The 19,775-nt window shown below is 44.5% G+C and overlaps 1 protein-coding gene across 12 annotated transcripts in view; it reads right to left on the reverse strand.

Moving 5' to 3' along the window:
* RBFOX2 (RNA binding fox-1 homolog 2) overlaps window positions 1-19,775 on the reverse strand; it is a 176,512-nt gene that overhangs the window by 127,140 nt on the left and 29,597 nt on the right. For all 12 annotated transcript variants that reach the window (XR_012623518.1, XR_012623520.1, XR_012623519.1 and 9 more), the window contains exon 2: window positions 11,377-11,427. Coding sequence is in view for 9 of the 12 variants with exons in the window: in XM_074826533.1 (XP_074682634.1) it covers window positions 11,377-11,427 (51 nt within the window). In the remaining 3 variants the exon portion in view is untranslated. The remainder of the gene's footprint in view (window positions 1-11,376; window positions 11,428-19,775) is intronic.

Below are 19,775 nucleotides of genomic sequence, written 5' to 3' on the forward strand. Positions count from 1 at the left end.
GTTCTCCAAGCACTTGGAACTAAGGAGCACTGTTTTAGCTTAGGGAGACCATGGCAAGGAGACACAGTGACAGGTGCCCCAGAAATAAAGATGACGATCAAACCACTGCCAACATTAGCCACTGCTGTCCTCTTGACCTTGTAAGAAAGTGCAGGCCATGCTCTCCCGGTGTGTCAGGAACAGTGGACCAGAAAAGGTGTGGATGTGTTTGATGGCAGTACCTGAAGTCTCTCCTCAATAAAATCCAACTGTGAAGGAATTTCAAGGGGTCTCATCAGATCCAATACTACTGGTAAACCTTTATTAGGCCCAGCAGCAAGCACAGCTCAGTGCTGCCGTGACATCAGAGCGCAGCTCATCACAATCCACAGGCACCAAAAGAGTTAAAAACGTAGTTTCCTGCTAAAACTGCCAAGAGCTACAAACCTTCTCCTGTGTGTTCAACTAAACCCACTCCCCAACAATCGGCTGGCCTGAGGAAAGAGAGGCGAGAAGCGGGAAGAGAGAGGTCATGGGGGACAGCCCTCCAAGTACATAGCAGCACAGGATCTGCTCAGGTTTTCAGCTAAAATTGGTGAGAGAGTTCTCTTCATTTTATTGCCAGCCTCTGGAGACAGCAGTCTCTGACCTTTATCAGGAAGAGGACCCTTGTCCTCTAATCACAGACTTCCTGGAAAACGCAATCTAGCCAGCAATTAATATAGAATGAAGTTTCTTTTAAAACAAAAAAAGCTTCATAACATCAAATTACCACTGCAAGATTTTGAAATACATCCCCCCCCACCAAAATGGCAGAAGAATTCAAGCATGTTCTCACAAAGCAACTTGCTTCCACTAGCATTATTTAGCAGTACTTACTAAAAAGATTTTCTCACTTCTCCCCCCACCAAAAAAACCTGCCCCCCGCCCCCACCTTGTTTTGCAGACATGGCCTGCAGCAGCATAGCTTCTTGCTGTGAAAGCTTCAACACAGGTGTGCAGAGCATGACCTGGGCAGAATTACATGTGCCATTTCTACTGGGAAATCTAAGAGACTTATTAAGCCAGGACAGTGCCGATTAATCTACTAATGGAATGAATCAAAAGTGCGTTCCTGGCCCTTTCCCTTTCACATCCCAAAGCCTCGGGGGAGCTGAAACCATCTGGCAAAAGCCTGCTCCTAGCAACATTATTCTACTGCTGGAAATACCTCTCCCTTAACATTGAGAAGAATGAAACCATCTTCTATCCACCAGCTATTCTCGGGAGCATCTGCATAGCTTGCTGAGGTAGTCTGCTCGCACGCAGCATCCTTCCCCAGCCGATGCAGAGCTGCTCACTCACCATGCAGGAGAAGTCAGCAGAACAGAAAGCCATCCCATTCATTTACTCAGGGTCCTGCTGCAGCGGCCGGCACGAGCAGGGCAGTGAAGCAGTAACCGTACTCAGTGTAGCGAACACAGGCTGCCCTCCCACAGCAGATCCCAACCACAGGCAGGCAGAAGCACACTCCCTGCCCAGACTGAGGAAATGCTCCTGCTGAATTCTCTCAATCCTTTCTTCATGCAGCCGGAGTTGCAGATAGGGTAGCAAGGAGGTGTTTATGTTAATTTAAAAAAAAAACCAAAACCAAAAAAAAAAACCAAAACACACATACACAAAAAAAACCCGAACAAAAAAATCTCCTCTAATCAAGTTTGAAATGGAGATCTGGCCAGAGAGCTTAAGGGGAAAATCAAGATATCAAACAGCTCCAAGGTTCATACATGATACACGTTATTACTGTGAGACAGAGGGAAGGACTGACTCAGAGATGCTGAACACCCTGCACCCTTTGAGTAATAAGCAAGCTCAGGAAGAAACAGAGCTATGATGCAGCTGTCACAAAGAAAGGATCTCTGGCACTCTTAAGATCATAAAGCAGCAGAGGAGCCTCCTATCTTACAATTTAGACACACCAAAAAAAGAAGAGAAGGACCGGAGACAACAGCAGTCATGTGGCTGTAGAATTATGTAGAGGGTAACAACTGGCTTTTGACTGTCACAGAATAACAGAAGTACAGGGCAGGGGAGACAAGAAGTCCTCCGTGCTCAAAGGCAGCACAGAGCATGTTTAGACAAACATCCATCAGGAATTGCCTAACTTGTTATTACAGACTCCTAGAAACAGGAATTCTGATCCCCTAAATTGCTGTTCCAGTGCTTCAATACATTCAATCAGAAAATGTTGTTTTACCCCATAATACCCAATTTAAGCCTTCCTCGATTAAGCTGCCTTCAATGGACATAGTAAATAATCAATCCCCATCCTCCCTACTTCTTTACTCTTTTTTAAAAAAAAAAAAACAAAAAACCAAGCTCAATTTTTTCCTCCTATGTCAGGCTCTCTGAGCATCCTTTTCTTGTTGTTCCCTGGACTTTTTCCAGATTCTGCCTGTACCTCTCCTGAAGTGCCTAAAACTAGGTACGCTGCTCCACTTGCTGTGCTCAGCTGTGAAGGATAAATACCTTCTACAGTTACTCGACACACCTGGAAATGCATTCCAGGTTTTCAAGATCACAAAAAACCAGCACCACATACTCATATTCCTTCGATATTACTGCTTAGCCAGGTACTCTCTATTTTATACTGTCTACACAGTTCCTTTTGTTAATACACCTTGGATTTGTTTAATTTGTGGATTTCAGGCTGTTTCTGCAATTTACTATGATCTTTCTGACATCTAATCCTACCTTTCAAAGGCTGCCAGCCCCTCCACGTATATACATTCAGTCATTATTTCATTACCCTGATGTTTGATGAACAGTACAGAAGAGCAGAGCAACCAGGGTAGACCATGTTAAGACTCCAGATCACACACACAGAGAAAAGCATGGTATAATTACTCCAAACATGGTCTTCCGATGAGGTGCTCAGCCCCTTCTTAATTTCACCTTTTATTTGTCTAGTTTATGTAAAGGTCATGCAGGACTAGGTCCAAAGCCAGTAGCTTTCTCCATCTGCCAGGCCTGCTGCCATGTCAGAGGAGAAAATTGAACTGATCTGACATGATCAATCCTTAAAAGTCAGCAATGTATGTCTGTTGTTACCTTAATTTCCTTTAGTAAAGGATCTGACCATAAGCATCTAATCTTTTTCAGCATCCTTCCAGGTTCTGTAACTACACTGACCAGTTGTATTTCTTGGGATCTCTAGCCTCCTTTAAAAAAAAATTAGGATGGAAGAATAGTATTTATTCACACACACTCCCTTCATTCACTTGAAAGCTGTGAGATTTCATGAGATGCAGAATACACACTGGAGACAAAGGATGACTCAAGCACAGCCTTTACAGGCCTGAAGGAGGACATCCCTGAGCCCTCACCATTGGTGTGCATCCATCTTGCACTGCCCTCTGAGCAGAAGCAGTGCTGTGCAGCACACGTGCCTTTTGATAGAACAAGTTCAGGCCAGAAGCCTTCTCAAGCCAGGAAAGCACTAGAGATTGCCCGCTCAGACTCCCCTCTAAGAGCAACTCTATTATCAGCACTCCTCCTCAAACATCCCTCCTGTATTTTCCCCTCTGCTCACCCCTGAGACATTTTGGAACAGCGAAGACTTGCAGTACAAAAACCTTTCCCTCCGTGCCTCTTCAAAGAATCAAATGCCTAAGCAGGCCCCATGGAGGGCCAGCAGGGCCTTTCTCAGCCCTCCCTGGATGCTCCCTGTACCGGGTTCAGGCAGTGACACATCCTCTCCCCAGCCCTCCAAACAAAACTTCCCTCGTCGAGGACGGCCGTTCTTGTGCCTGCGGGACACAAGAGGCCGAACCCTCTTTCCCCTCCCTCCCTACGGCTTTATCCCTTTCCGCCCTAGGGCCACGGCCAGAGGCTTATGCCAAGGGACAGCCCAAGAGGGACGCTGCGGGTAGGAAGAGGAGGCGGTCGCCCCGCACCGCGCCTCCAGCCGGGCCCCAGCGCCGGCGGGGCGGGGCGGCGAGCACTGGCCGTGCGCCGGCTGCCCTCTCCTGGCAGCCCGCCGCCAGAGCGTCCCGGGCCCGGCGGCCCCAGAGGCTCCCGGCGGGCCGCTCCGCGCAGCCACGCTTACCCTGCGCCCCCCGCCGCCGCCTCTCCGCGCTCTCCCGGTTACACACCAGGGCAGGACCCGAAGGCCAATGCGGAGAGCTGAGCCCCTGCCACGCTGCAGCAGCGCGTTCCAAGAACCCCACCTGTCCATCGGCAACTTGCATGGGTACTTATGGGTGTACAGAAACACATTTTGCAAAGGTATTACAATCCTTCAGGAAAAAAAAAAAACCTGAATGCACACAAACTACTTCAATATTCTTCTGGCTTTTTGTTCGTTTTGGTTTTGGTTTTTTGGTTGGCTTTTTTTCCCTTCCAGTTAAGATGAAAATCCTCACTTGTGCAATGACAGCACAACATGCAAGCTGAGGACCCCAAGGCCCTCCCTCACCCGAGGGCTTTAAACCCACTTTGGTTTCAAGTTCATTTTGCACAGAAGAACTTTTTCCTCATAAAACATACCTAAAGCAGGGGACACGCCACAGGATGTTGCAGATGACAAAGATTCAGACAGGCTCAAAAACCATTTAGACAAATTCAATAAAGAATCTATCGCAGGTGACTTTCAAAAAAAAAAAAAATCTACAGCCAGGAAATCCCAAAGCCACAGGATTGCTTCAAGAGTACGGAGGAGGGGAAGTATCACCAAATCTTGGCAGTGCTCCCTCTCCTTTAAGTACTTGCTATTAGACACTGTCAAAGCCAGAACACTGGAAGGCAGAGACCTTCTGCCTGACCCAAAAGAGCCATTTTCATGTCCTCAATAGGATATATAATATCCATCAACAGGCTGTTTTCTCTACACCATTTGGTTTTGGTCTTTCAATCGATCATTCTACAGACTACTTCTATACAAATGCTAGGGAGTGTGGCATGTTTGTTAATCACTGAGAAGGGGAAACCTAAACAAGATGCTGTCCCTCTTGCCAAAGTAACTGGGGGACTTGGGAGCCAAGACTCTTCCAGACTTCAGGTAACACTTCAACAGTCAAAATATACATCACAGAAGAAAAAGTGGTCTCCTGGTCCTCTCCCAAGGATGACTCACATCTCCTCTCTTTAACCCCAAGCAGAGATGAGAAATTGCTTGAATCAGAGGACGCAAACATGAAAGGAATTCGCATTACATCATCCAGCCCATTTCCTGCCAACGCCTTACAACCCCAGAGCTTTGGCCAGGCTATTCATCAGCAAGGTAATCGGTATTTCCCTTGAGAAGCTGTTTATAGGACTGAAGGAGCTTATTGTCAGGAAGTCTTCCCAGGTATCTGAATTAGATGCGCTCTTTAACTACTTCTTCTCATAGAACTTTTCTCCAAGTGGTTATTTTTTCTCTTGTTACTCAGTAACAGCATGGCATGCATTGGTATGGAGCTCACTGGAGGTGTTTGTGAAAGGTATTCAAGGTTCTGTAAGGCAATGATTCCCTCCCTTGTATTCGGAGAGACTAGAAAGGCAGCAGACATGAGGGAAAAGGGAAATAAATATACGGCCTAAGTGATCTGTTTGCAAGACTTGTGTCAACTGCAAGACACCATGCTTCCTGTATTATTTAAGGGGTTTGATGGTAGGAAATTAGCTAAACAGAAAGGAAAGGAGAGATTTGGGGGAATGTGGCCAATATAAGCACAGCAACTTGGTTCAGAGTGAAATTTCAGAAAGCAGGTTTATAACAAGCTTGGTTATTTACTGGTGTGTGCATTACAATTTTTTCTAATCCCCATTCCCGAACCTTTCCTGCAGTTTCTTAGTGATGTAGTATGGGCTTGAGGAAATAAGGAACCACTTCTTTGCACTTCAAGTGATCAACCAAGTGTCTTACCAGGACAGTTCTGGATTCAGGGGAGAAGTATAACTAGCTTAGTCTCAGTGGATCTTACCTCACCTCTTCCAACTCATCCTTGACGGTTTGAATTTCAGTCTGTAACCAACTCCATCTTCAATTTTTAGCTAAACACTCTGCTCTAATTTCCTTCTCAGATATCATGATTTACATCACTTTTAACTCAACTCTCTCCACTCTATCAACACTTTTTTACCTTCTGAATGTGCTGAGTTATAAGCAGTGTTAGACGAAATCAGATTTCTCAGACTCCTCCCCTCCTGCAGTGTTAAATGCCTTTTCATAACACATCTTAACTGTCCCACACCCTTCACAGCTTAAATGCTAAGCAGTAACCCCCCCAGCAGTTATCCCACCACACACCCTTGAACACCACACCTCTGTTTGCGGCTGCCTCACAAGATGCTTCCCATTTCCTAAATATGTTGGACATTTTTGCCCAGACTGCATTCTCTGAAGTGAAGCTCATTATTTTCTATGGGACACTGCAGTTAGGACCAAAAGGATTTTCTGTTACTGACCTATCTCGTACACAGTGGAAACATTTCACTGCTTGCCTGAAGAGAGGCTGTCGAAGCCAGGAAGCAGTAGGTTTGGCAGTCTTAACCCTAATCCACCTCATTTTAAACATAAGGAAGATGTTTAGAACAGTTTGCCCTCATTAGCTTAGTCCCATCCCAAATTTTCGGTTGTTTGCTTTCAAGCAAAGAGGCACTCCTCAGAAGCACCAGGACACCAAGCCTGGTCGGTCTTCTCCATTTCACATGGAGGATCTCAGACCTTCCTGACCTTTGTCCTGGCTATTCATTCAAGAAGGTGCCAAAAAACTTTATTTAAGGCCTTCCTAGAATCTCCCTCTGTCCCTCAGTTTAAGCATTTGTATTAAACACACTCTATTCAAACCAAAAGTGTAAGCAACAAACAAACCAAAAACCCACAAAACAACCCTCCTTTCTAGCTCCCGAATAACTTAACACTTCCACTGCCACAATCTCACCAGTTACTGAACCAGTTAGCATACACACTGGAGGGTTTATTTTCACGGTCAGTTACAAGCAGGAAAATTAAAAACCAAAATGCTTTTCAGGAACACTACTTACAGATTTAAACTCTTAAGAAAGGGAATCTTTGTTCCAAGACTGATGAAGTCAGGCACTGGAGAGACTGCGGCTGGTGCTATCATGGTACAAATAAAAACAAACAAGTGGCCAAACCATTTTTCTCCAAAGGTCACTTTTTATTTGTTTTATGACAAGAGCATCTCAGTCTGTTAATACTAAATCAAGAGATTTTTGTGGATATCCTAATCCATACTGAACCACTCAGTTGCTAATCAAGTTGGGGCAATATCCCCAAATTCATGCTCCATCCACATGACTGAGAAGATGATAGGCGAAGGAACCTCAGACCACACAGATGAGAGAACAGAGGTTTCCCCCTCCGAACTCTCTGCTGAGATCCCTGCTGCTCGCTACAGAGAGACCCCTGACGGGAGCAGCGGTGCTTCTGCACAACCAGCTCCGACAGGAAGCCCAGTGAGCTGCTGTCCTGCCTCCCCATGGGAGCTCACACACACCCTTCACATCTCAGGATGAAGGGCTTCCTTGCCGAACTCCCCACATCAGGAGGGACTGGGCAAAGAAAACAAACAAGGTAAAAAAAGCAACAGGGGAGGCTTCCTGTTCTCACAGACTGCCACCACTGCTGTTCAGTTCACCCAGACCAGCCTGCAGCCCTGGGGAGGGGAGTGCACACAGATGGAAAACCAGACACCAAAATTAAGCTCTTGAAGGAAGTGTCACTTGTGATAGGTGACGATGTTTCCACCACATTAGTACCGAGCCAATGGCCCAGTTTGATTTAGGAATTGTACTCACGGAAGTACAAGCTTTTAAAAGAGGCTTCAAACCAACATCCTAACCCGTTGTGATAGCTGAGAATCACTTTCCATAACAGAAGAGGTGTAATAGGTCCAACATCCTGACCCAGTTCTGGTGTGTACAATTACCTCCTGCTTCCATAAACTCCTCTCTTTCATTCAGTGGCAGCTAAACAAGGTGTTCTTGCTCATTTTGCTTCCTGTTGGGGAAGAAAATTATTCTGTGCAGCTGCCAAATTCTGCCACAGAAGCACCAGTGTTCAGCACTCAAATGTCAGATATCATGTCTAATACACTTGGACATGAAAAGCACTACAGCAATATGACATGGGCCTTGGCCATATATAAGATGAGCCGGCACAGTTTGCACAGAATAGCTTTCTGGAAGCAGAGTATTTATTCTTGATGAGTTTATCTATATGTAAAAGTTGTATCAGTATAGCTGTACCAGTCATTTTCCATGTTGAGACCAACTCATAGTACCTCAGAGCTGTTTGTCACAGCTTGGGAAACGAAGCAAGGAAGTCTTGGTTCACTGCATTTTAGGCAGGCGCTCACGTTACAAAAAAAGAAACACCATTTTGTTGGCAGACCCAACAGAGGAAGAAAGAACTGAATAGTCCCCAGGGAATAAGCTCTCCTCACAAAAAGACTTGGTTCTCATCTCTGTTAACAACGTTACACTAATGCTTTCCTTATTTTCCCCTCTACTGAGGGCTTCATCCCTGCCATCAGCCTCGCTCTGGGGAGAAGGAGGGGCATCCTGCCATTCCTGTATGTGCATTAGACATCCACAGAGCAAACCTTGGATTCTTGAGAACAGTCCCAGAGAGCTCTCCAGCTCCTTACATGGCTGTAAGGTAGACCCAGTAGTGCAACACTTCAGCACAGAAAGCCTTCTCTTTTCAGGCAAACTTACACCGTAATGACTTAGCACACATGCTCCCTGGGCCCTGTCATCACAAAGAGTTCAGTAAGCCAGCGCTCTGGCAGGGCAGGTGAGGGGGCTGCATAACAACTCAAAGCTCTGGGTTATCATAAAGCAATCACACAACACCAGAATTAAGAGGAACATGGGCCCAACATGAACCCATCTCATTTGCCTCGCTGCCGCTGCCCATGAATGACAGGATGCTTAAATATTTGGGAAAGGATACAAAATAAACTTCGTACTGTAGACCTAAGCATTCCCAAATGGCCAAAGTGAGGACTCAAACCAATCACACGTTTCCACTGGCAGAAAGAAAAACTACAATAATCTGAAACATCTGGGTATGATTTAACCACTAGAGGGTGTAAAAACAACATAGTGAGAAAGGTTTGCAGCCAGCAATTAATGGCACTTGGAGCTTGAAGGAGCAAAAAGGCCATACAAACAAGTGAAGGAGTAGGATGCTACATAAGGTGAAAGAAAGGGCAAGTTACATCCACAGAATTTCTAGCAGGACTACTGGGGTCACACGATGAGAAGCCCTAAAAATAAAGCTCTGCTTTGCTACTTCTGCTACGGAAAACATTGTGGTACAAAGCACAGTATTTACAATAAAGAACTGCAATGGGAAAGAGCAAGATACAGAGATTTACACTGACCAGCTCAATCCAGCTCCTAATCTGAGGAAATCCAACACAATTGCTTCTGCATCTCATAATTACTTTGCTACAGGGTCAGGATTGCCACACATATTCCCACACCACTTCCTTCCTCCTTCCCCAGTGGAGAAAGGCAGGTGATGGATCAGCCATTGCCATCTCTCCCACACCAGCCCCAGTCTGTGGCAGCAGAAGACTTCTTTCTCTGCTGCTATCATGTTAGAGGCTCCCAATCAGATTAGCTAAAAGCCTTGAAACCTCATTAGTGAAAACCAGACCTGAATTTAAGCTGCTTCACAGCCAGAAGCAAGACAGAAGGACAAACACTTACCACAGATCAAGATACTACGGGGGGGGGGGGGGGGGGGGGGGAACAAACACAGCCAAAAAAGACTTTTACAAGTATTTGCTAAAATGAAAACACCCGAGTTAAACTAAAGTTGTTTGTCCACTAAGAAACTTCCATAAAGCCATCTGCTATTTGAAATACATATGCACACTTGCTAATACACAGTACTTCTTGTGCTCACTGGTACAAAGCCCTTCAGGGCTGCCCAGGCTGCAATTCTCATTTCTCACCCTGGCTGCTGTACAGCTTCCCGTGCCCATCTCTGCTGATCTGGTGACCTGCCAGCAACAGAAGTGCTGGACTTTCAGATCAGAAGAGTTATTAAGGGATGAGAAAGAAGAAACCTGTGAAGTGGGACATAGTGGTAGTCACCAAAATGAAACACCCAAAGACACCCAAAACCACACCCAAATGGAGAGGTACAGTGAAGTACAAAATAGGGTGCAGAGGGTGCCACCAGAATGGAAAAGCTGAAAGCAGGTATGAACCACTTCAAGGATCCAGGGCTGGCTCTGCCTCTCAACCTAGCATACCTTACTTAGAACACAAGTCTCACAGCATCCCATGTGTAATATTTATTTGTGCTGGTTAACAGTTTAATGGATCCCAGTAGACATTCTGAATAATTTTGTCCTATATGGAAATTCATACACACATTACAAGAACCAAAGATTCAACCTCTTCAATCGCTGGGGCTGCACTATGCTGCATTTCCTTCATAAAAACATCTCCCGTTAAGCTGTTGCTACATATACCCAGGCTCATCAAGATATGATGAAAATCACTTTCTTTATATAGCAGTACCTGAGAGTATTAAAAAATTTGATTTTGGGTTTGTTATTTGCTCATTACTGAAATGTGCTGCATTATTGATTTTCTGTGCATATTAATTTCCTGTTACACTAGTTCATACTCTGCTTTGCAGTAGCACTGCAGAACACTGAAAAAACCTTCATTCTAAGAAGGGAGATTTAACGGGTGGCAGTTGTATATTACAACCCATTAAGTTTCATTTGTTCCAAAACATCTCTTCCTTCCGTCGCACAAATTCATCAACTGGGATTTCTCTGTCTTCTGCTAAGAGGCAAGAGAATGCTTACATATGCAATGCACTGAACAGTATAATTTTTACCACTATAGAAAGAGAACATCCTAAGAGCAAGGGGCAGGGGCTCTGCAGGACTTGAAAGGAATACAAGACAAGTTCACAGATACTAGAAACAACCCAAACAGACATGTCATTCCCTACACCACCACGAAGCAGACTCACAAAACTCAATGTTGTTTTGCTCCCCAGATGCTAGAATTACAGCAATAAGAATAAAAACAGGGCCAAGCATGCACTGCTACTTGAACATCTACATTCATTAATACTGAGGAGATACAATGGGAGCTTAGGACAGGGATTTTAAGTTGTAACATTTTTAAGAATAAAGAATTTCCTGAGCTGTTGGTAATGTGGATCATGTTTAACCCCTTACCAGGCACATTGCCATATACTGATGGAGGCCATAAAAACCATTCAATTTACCACATATATCTTCACAAGCATTCCACAATAGAACAAAACAATTTCCACTCCATAGCAAGACAGCCAGGAAGCCGTCAAACAAAACATCCATAAGTGTACAGAGACGCGTGCATGCACATTTACTGCAATCAGACTCTTACTTGATTGTCTCTTGCTGGGTATCCATGATAACCTGAAGTCAGAGGCTCGTTCTGCAAGACAAGAAAATAAAGAGTGAATGTAGCGGTTACAAGGAATAGAAACCAAGGAATTATACATCTGTCTTAACTCAGCCAAAGACAAGAACCTGCATGAAATGGGGGAAGAATGAACTAAGATTAAAGTATTCTGCTAACTTCCCATTTTCCATGTAAGCCAATACACCTAAAATTCATTTTCAACTGTGTATGCCAAATTGTGCAGAAAGAAAAAAGAAATCAAAGCCATAAAATAAGCATAAAATAATCCTACCTTACTCTCTGTAATTTCAGTTGTGTATGATTTCTGTAATTTTCCAAAGAGTTTTTATATGCAAGCTTCATTTACCATCATGAAAACTGAACAGAACAGAATTTAAAATTACAGAAGTCACTGCCCACCTTGACCAGTCCTGAAGAAATGTTATTACTAATGTTTAGGGAAAAAGTGCCAATTTTCTCCTTTTCAAAACTATACTAACAATATGAATTTAAAAAGCAGTCAGTGTAACTTCAAACACCCCGGTAAGCCTGAACAATACCTCACACACTCCCAACAGGAAATCAATCCTCTAGACTTTCTTCCTTCACCCCAGAAGGGACTCCGAGCCTACAGATGTTGTGTTACCGGCAACCCCATCACCCTGCTCTGCAGAAATATACAAACCTCCAACACATCCGGAACTTCTCCATGAAATTCCCAGATTCATCTCTATTTTAGCAGTGTGGTGGGAATTAACATACTTCACTATACTTCCTAAATGTTTATTTCTGTTTCTTAATTTGTTTTCTGTTACTCTCCCTCCACCGACTCCTATTCAAAATGGGGAGAGGGCACTCATACATACCCCATGCGTGCATCTTTCTCTCTCGGTGGAGGATAAACTAAACTAGACAAAGCCTATATCAATTCCACCCTGGTACCCCTGTGCATTCACAAGCAACTCCCAGCCTAACGCTAGGAGAAGGAAAGGAGGCAGCTGCCCTCCATGATCAGTTTTTAAGTCTATCTCTCATTATGACTTGTGAGGAAGAACTCCTAAGTCAGCCCTTGCAGCAGCTCTTGGAGAAGGGAGGGGAGAGAGATGCCCAAAGGGAAGACCCTGACAAAGCACAGCAAAACAATCCCAAATTGTCAAAAGCAAAGATATTCTGGGCATGAAGCTGACCATGATCGATATCAGAAAGAGCTTTTGTTGAAATATTTTGGGCTTTGTGCTGGGATATTTGGGTTAAACAGGCCAGCTCCTACCAGAGAGAGGTCTTCTGCCCTACACAGGTTATACAGCCCCGGCACAGTTTCACAGTTCACACAAGAACACTTTTAACACAACTCCTGCTAAAAAGCAAGGTGCTAATATTTCGATACAGGGACTAGCAATGCTATTTTAAGTTTGTATTCATCCTCCCTCTCTTTCTCTTTACCTCAAACCTGCCCATGGGACTCTCCATGGAAACTTGTCACAAAACATCCAGCCTCTCCTCAGGCTCTCACACTAAAGCTACAGTAGCACACACAGTATGAGAGCTTCAAGGACAACAAAACTTCTGGCAGCCAGTTTTTGGGGATTAAGAGTAATTAATTAGGTTGACCACCCTGCAAGTACATTATTCTCAAATACTAATAGCCAGCAAAGCAGGTAAGGCACAAAACTCCACAAATACAGAAACAGAGGGAAAGACACAGAAGTTGGAATCAGCAAGTGGAGACCGACAGCTACAGCACCACCCGATGCTTTTGGGTTTTAACAGTGAACTTGATTTAAAAGCAAGTAACCTCAAGATGAAAATGCACAGCTAGTACTTTTCTCCCCCAGTGTAAGTACACATTTTAAGAAAGTGCTGTGATTGTTTCCCCAACACAGTACAGTTTACCAACTTATATCTAAGTGCCATAAATCTCCACCTTGTATCAGGAGCTATGGTGTTCTCCTGAAAGACCATTCCAGATACACTTTTAACAGTACTTGTTACACACACCTGTGAGGTCAGTACCTCAAACATGCTTGTGTGCCAGTCTCTCTCAACACCCTGGAAACCAGAAAGATTTCCACACAGAGAATAAGGAATAAATGAAGATATTAAAGACATGAGCAGTGAACACAAGCAGAAAGTTATAATGAAGAAAGGAAAAAGAAATCATTATTTTGAGGATAATGTCCTTCACACCAGGGACTAACTAAAGGGACAGTCACTACAAGGCTGTGGCAGAAAAGAGGCAAAACCGAACCTTGTGGGATTTCCGGAAGTCAAAGGACCTGGATGCCCAGAAATCACCTCTAGAAACAGAATGGTTTCATAAGTAGAAGCAAATCACAAGAGTGTGAAAAGGAAGAGAAAGACGATTACAGAAATCTGAGCACAGTCCACAGTATGTAAGAGGTCTGAAAGAAACAAAAAAATTGAGTGGAGGGGGAAAAAAAAAAACCCACAGCCAGCAATCTCCACTTTGTTTTTTGAAAGACAAACTCCACAGACTGCAAACTAAAAATGTCTGAAGAATATGATTGCATCAGAAAGTAAAAGAAGAGGTGAAAGAAGGTTACATTAGGAGAGCGAGAGTTTGGAGAAAGCAGAGGTTAGAAAGAGGTTAGCAGTTGGAGCATTAGGGTCACAAAAAGGCCAAAGATATCTCTGCCTTTCATACAGCAGCACTTCCACCAAGTACTGAACTCTTTGCAAAATCCCCGCTGTGCGTATCATTACTCTAATTGAACGTAACTCTCCAAGAAAAGGCAGGAAGCATCTAGGGAAACCGTCTCCCGCCAATAATCTCCACTGCTGCCAATTTTACAGGTCACTAATGGTGAATCTGGGGCCTGCTGCATGATTATTCCATACGGAGTTTGCTTTTGTCGAAAATTAAACAGAGCAAGAATTGAAAGTGTTAAACTCTTGCAGCTGGAACAGGACAGTCAAGCAACATCCAGACAGAAAACCCCTGTTAGTAGTGGGTGATTTAAGGCAGCTGAGACTAGAGATACAGCTCAATCTCCTAATCTGCCTGCACAGCACAGAACTATTCTCACAAAATGGAAGTGAAAAGAGAGAGGGAAGGTTTGACACAGATAAATACCCTGCCCACAAACACGGAGGGATCCTGCCTTCTGGCAGCAGCCTGGTGGGAGAGGGAATCCTCAGATAACTCCATCTCTCTCGTGGCTCCCTCCTGCCAATTACATTTCTCTTTCAATATCAACATGCAACCAGACATTCGGAAAGAAATTGAGTTAGGCAGCGCTAGCCTGCAAAATCAAATCAGGCTGACACTGCAATGTTTCATTATTTTGTTTACCACTGAAAGGCATTTCTCATGTACTTGTGATTTGCTTTAGAGTTGGGAGAAAAAAACCTAGAAGCTAATATAGTACATCAGCTTTCTGCAACACACATTGTGATTTTATGCAAACTGTATTGATGATCTCACACATGGGCTTCCACACTTCCACAGGATGTGTGAGCATTGTGGTTGTACCCCAGTCATAGTGTCTGTGCCAGACAACTGGATTTAACAGGATGAAAGTCACAACTCAGTCAAATTCACTAAGCCTTTAACCCCTTATCTTTACTTCAAATTTTTCCCCTTCTTTAATTTCCCAGCCTTACTAACACAAGTTCTTTTCCATTGGCATTTGCAATAGTAAGGTCTGCCACACACTGCAAGCTACCAATACCGTCTCAGGTCACAAGGTAAACAGAGTACAGTCATTTGCAGATCACGAAAGAGCAAAGGTGACACTCCTGCACTAGCAGAACAGCCAGGCTTCAGGGTTGTTGGGTTTTTTGACACCTCTCAACTTGATAAATTTTGAAAGTTGCTGAACTAGACACATCTTAAAGACACAAGGAATTGTCAATAAACCAGGACACCAGTAAGAAGCGATCAGCTCTGCAGGTGCTATTAACTTACAAAAGGTCACAGAGGACTGGAGTAGAGTCAGTCCTCTGGAGGAAGTGTCACAGCTGTAACATATTATGGAAGGTCTAAAAGTTCTCTTACCCTTTTCTTAAAAATAAAACTAAATTTAAGCTTAAAGAGCCAATAATTCTTTTTGATCTAACCTGACCCCAGAACAAATTAATTTTACATCACAGACTCGCCATTTTGCCACACACAACAATCAGTGAGGCCTGATTAGCAATTGTTTCTTGACAGCCAAACTAAACCTAAAGCCTGCAGATTAAAACTCTGCTGGTAGGAACTGTTAGCTTAGTGAGTTCATCTGTACTTCCCCAGCTGGAGAATATATTCCTGCTGAATCCAAGCTTCAATCTGAAGTGTTGAGTCCTTTCAGTTGCAAAGATAACCTCAGAAACATGAACAAGCAGTCTTTTCCCTGGATCTGCAGCGTGCCTGTTTTCCTGATGATGCTGGGAAAAGTGGAGCAAAATTAATGCAATTCTTTCGAGTTTCACAACTGCCTCCTGGGTTCTGAGCAACAGCAGCAAAACTGACACGAGAACAGCTCATCTGTCTCTGCTCCAGCGGTCCTAAGAGTTACCAGCAGCAGAGCAGCCTGGTGGCTTGGGCAGAAGTGGCAAGGAGAGCCCCAGCTCCAGAAAGGCAGAAACCCCTGGACCCAGAGCAATGAAATAAAGGCAACAAGAAACTACTTGTTTCTCCTGAAAGCAAAATGGGATTTTGAAGTGGTGAGACAGCACAAGCTACACATTTATCAGGCTTGTGCTATGCAAACAGAAGCTACTTTTCTAGAACACAGAATGTTTACTCAAAAAAAGGCTGAAAACTCTGGCAACTAAACTATTAATCTGAAAGTGACAGTTGCAAAAAAGTAACGCTCATGAGCCAGACAGAAATCACAGCACTGTTCACCACAGCCCAGTGGTTTCACCATCTTTTTTTGCTTTATTGCTTGCATAGCAGGAAAGGCAGAAACCCTGTGCCAGGGGAGTGGAGTCTTGAAAAAGGTTTTTTAGTACTTTAACTGTGGCAGAGCACCCATAAAACTGTAAATGCCTTGACCTTATTATCAGCTACCAAGACACTAGGTAATTCTTCATTAGACCCTTACTTGCACAAATTATTGCCTATAAACAAAAAAGAAGTATCCCTTCCTTTGTCCAAGTGTATCTGATGCATTCAGTCTGCCTTATCAACTGTGCATGCCATCTTCCTACCCCAAATTGTCTGTGGATAAAATTAATGGGAAATGCAGCATCTAAGGCTGAATTACCAATTATTAATGAAAAATTGAAGTCGTTTTTAAATGGATCTTAACGTCACCCTTCTCCCTTGATACCTACCCTAATTTGATATATAGCTCTTGCTAATCACTCTGCAGTTCCAATAACTGCATCTATAGTGTGGGATGCTTCCCTTCAGCTGTCTTCACTTTCAATTAAACTTGCTTCTCAGTTTTGGCCAGTTTCCAGACACACAGATATCATCTAGCAAAGGACTTCCATTTATTTGCTTCCTTGTTAGTGTCCTGACATCAACAACCTGTATGATTTTCTGGACGCAAGTAACAGGACTTACATTTCACTCCTTGCCTATCCCTTTTTTTTTTTTTTTTTTTTTAAAGTGTATTTGGAGACTAAAAGCCTGAGATTTTGCTAAAAGGCACCACACCAAGTACTTTGCACACCGCTGCCTTTGATGGCTGGGAAGATGCATGCCAGCTAGCATGGCCCTGGCTTACCACACCCACCCAAATTACTGAGGCCACTTCTCGAGGGACGGAAAACCAGAGGTGCTGCCACCAGCACAGTGCTCCAGCCACAGTGGGCCTAATTCTGGGCAGCTGCCCCCACTGGAGCCAGGAAGTGCCCACAGGCTCCCCACTCTGGGGCCTGGAGGCCGGGGCCTAGTGGAGGCCAGGATGGAGGCCCATCCGGCCTCCCTTCCTTCCTGGAATTCTGGCCCAGTTGCCTCAGCGACAGCAGCCTCCAGCCTGCCCACCCCCACCCTGCTCCAGGTTTCTCCTTCTCTTAATAACATCGTGCTTCCAGCGGAAGCCGCACAACATCTGACGCATGGGACAGGAGAGCTCCTGTGCCAGGTCCCCGCTGCCTCACAGGGCTCCATATCCCCCGGGGGGTGGGGGGTGGTCCACAGGGTTCCCCACCTCCAGCCTGTCACCCGTTCCAGCCCCCCAGCATTAGGGGGGTGTCCCAGTCCTGGGTGCCCACACCAGCCTCACAGCTTTGCAAGCCCACAGCTCTCCAAAGCCAGATGCCCACCTCTGTAGCGGGGACACGGTACCCCGCAGCCCCAGGTAGCCCGTAACTTGCCGTGGGGCCTGCAGGCCCTCCTCTCGGCCATCATTCACAGGCAGGACCCCGGCAGGGCCTGGCTGGAAGGAGGCCAGGCCTGCCAGAGGCTCCCGGGCGGGAAGCCCAGTGACACAATAAAGATGAGAAAGGAAGGTGATGTCAGATTAATAAAAATAGCCTCCTGTCCTGACCGGAGTTTGAATAGTTTGGAGCAATTAGCTAGGGAAGCCCACAAGGTGGCCAGCAAGGCAGAACAGGGTGACTTTGGGGGAGGCTGCAACCCGGTTGAACACCCAGTGAAACCACCCAAATGCGTTGGTGCAATTTTTTGTATTTGAAATATGTATTTTCTTAACTCCAACCTCCTGACACCTCTGTTCCGTGAAACCCTATATATACACACCACAGGAACTGGTTGGTACAACAGAAACTGCAGAACAGAATACACACAAATATACATCTGACCAAACCACATAGAAAGATGGTATTTAAACTTTCAATTCTGTTAAAAAATTCAGTATGCAACAGGTTTACAAATGCACACTCATGTTTTAAGCTGACAGCATCTGTATGAAGTTACAATACAGATGTCTAAATTTGCAGAAAGAAGGGAGACTTTCATACACAGAAAGCACTTCCACAGATAAAATGGAAGCACTGAAATGGAAGTATTTTACAGAGATTCTGTACAATAAGGCAGATTTTTTCCTGATTTTTTTTTTTTTTTTTAAAATAATCAAAATAGCTTCCTGGAGGTCAGGAGCAGCTTTCCACCAGCCGGGTTTTTCATTTTTCAGATCAGCCATGAGGTGTTTTCAGCTCCTCAAAGAGATGAGATTTCATTAATTTAGTGTAATTTAAATGTGCAAAACATACTTTTTTTTTTTTTTTAAATTTCCTATGGCAGCATCCTCATACTGCTCCGGGCATAAAGGAAATACAGCCTGCCTCTGCTGGTCCATGGCCTCCGTTGGCAACAATAGATCCAGTGTGAGTTAAAGCCCTGGGAATACTGCACACAGTGTGACATCTATGATCCCACAAATACAAGGACATTCTGCATGCACAGAAGTCAACAGCACAGAATATTGATTTCCCTCCTCTTTTACTAGGCAGAAGCATTTTAAAATGGCAGCTCATCTTCACTTCCACTTTTACTCAACAGGAACAGGACAGGGCTCATAAAAAGTCTTTAAAATCCTGCACTGGGGGCACCTTTGGATGCAGTAATTGTTACATGGGGATGAGGAAGCATTTCACACATAATTCATGCTAAGCCACTCATTACAGGGCAACATGTTCACGGCATGAAAATCTGGCTTGCTCAAACACGACTGCTACAAGCTTTCACAAGGTGAAGAGGACTATAGAGTTTTGCTTTAGGAGACGGCTTCATTGCTTCTGCTTTCTCAAAAATCAGCATGGAGAATATCGGAGAGAACAGGACGAGGGAGCTGACAGTCCTCAGATCCAGAAAGGAAGTCAGTTGATCACAAGTTTCTTGGCTGATTTTACAGATATTCAGAGGTTGTTCCTCAAAGGCTAAAAGGAAAGATGAGTACTCCTGCTTTCCACAACAACATTATAGCTGTTGTATTTATTACCTGCAGAAGAGCAGGCTGAACTAATTTGGTGGTTGGGTGTGAAGAGGCTGTGATATAAAATTAATCCTGCCTTGCTTTTAGGGAAATTGGCACAAAAGAAGAGAGAGAGGCACAACAGCACAAGATTCAGGCAAAATCATGCTATAGACCAAGTGCTGTAGGCAAATAGGTGCAAGAGAAATTTTCTGTGCCCTGGACATGCTGGCCTGATTGCATAAGCTGCCCTAGTTACAGAAATTATTTTTCCAGGTTCATGTTACAAACCAGATTCCCTTTCCCGACAGACATAATTTCTTCAAGCAGTCTAGTCAAATGCAGTTTCATCTCCAGGGTACTGCAAGTGCCCACAGCCAGCCTGAGAAAGGGGAGAAGCGAGGCAAGCAGGCTGACAGGACAGAGCTGTAATGGCAAGGGGTTAAAAAGCCCGGAAGAGGGAGAAAACACACGGCTTGGGGCACAGGGTGAAGAAAAGGCAGGCTTCAGGAGGCCTAGGCAGCCAGGGCTGTTTCTGATTAAGCCTGC

Source organism: Strix aluco, chromosome 5, assembly GCF_031877795.1.
Source record: "Strix aluco isolate bStrAlu1 chromosome 5, bStrAlu1.hap1, whole genome shotgun sequence".
Classification (NCBI taxonomy): Eukaryota; Metazoa; Chordata; class Aves; order Strigiformes; family Strigidae; genus Strix; species Strix aluco.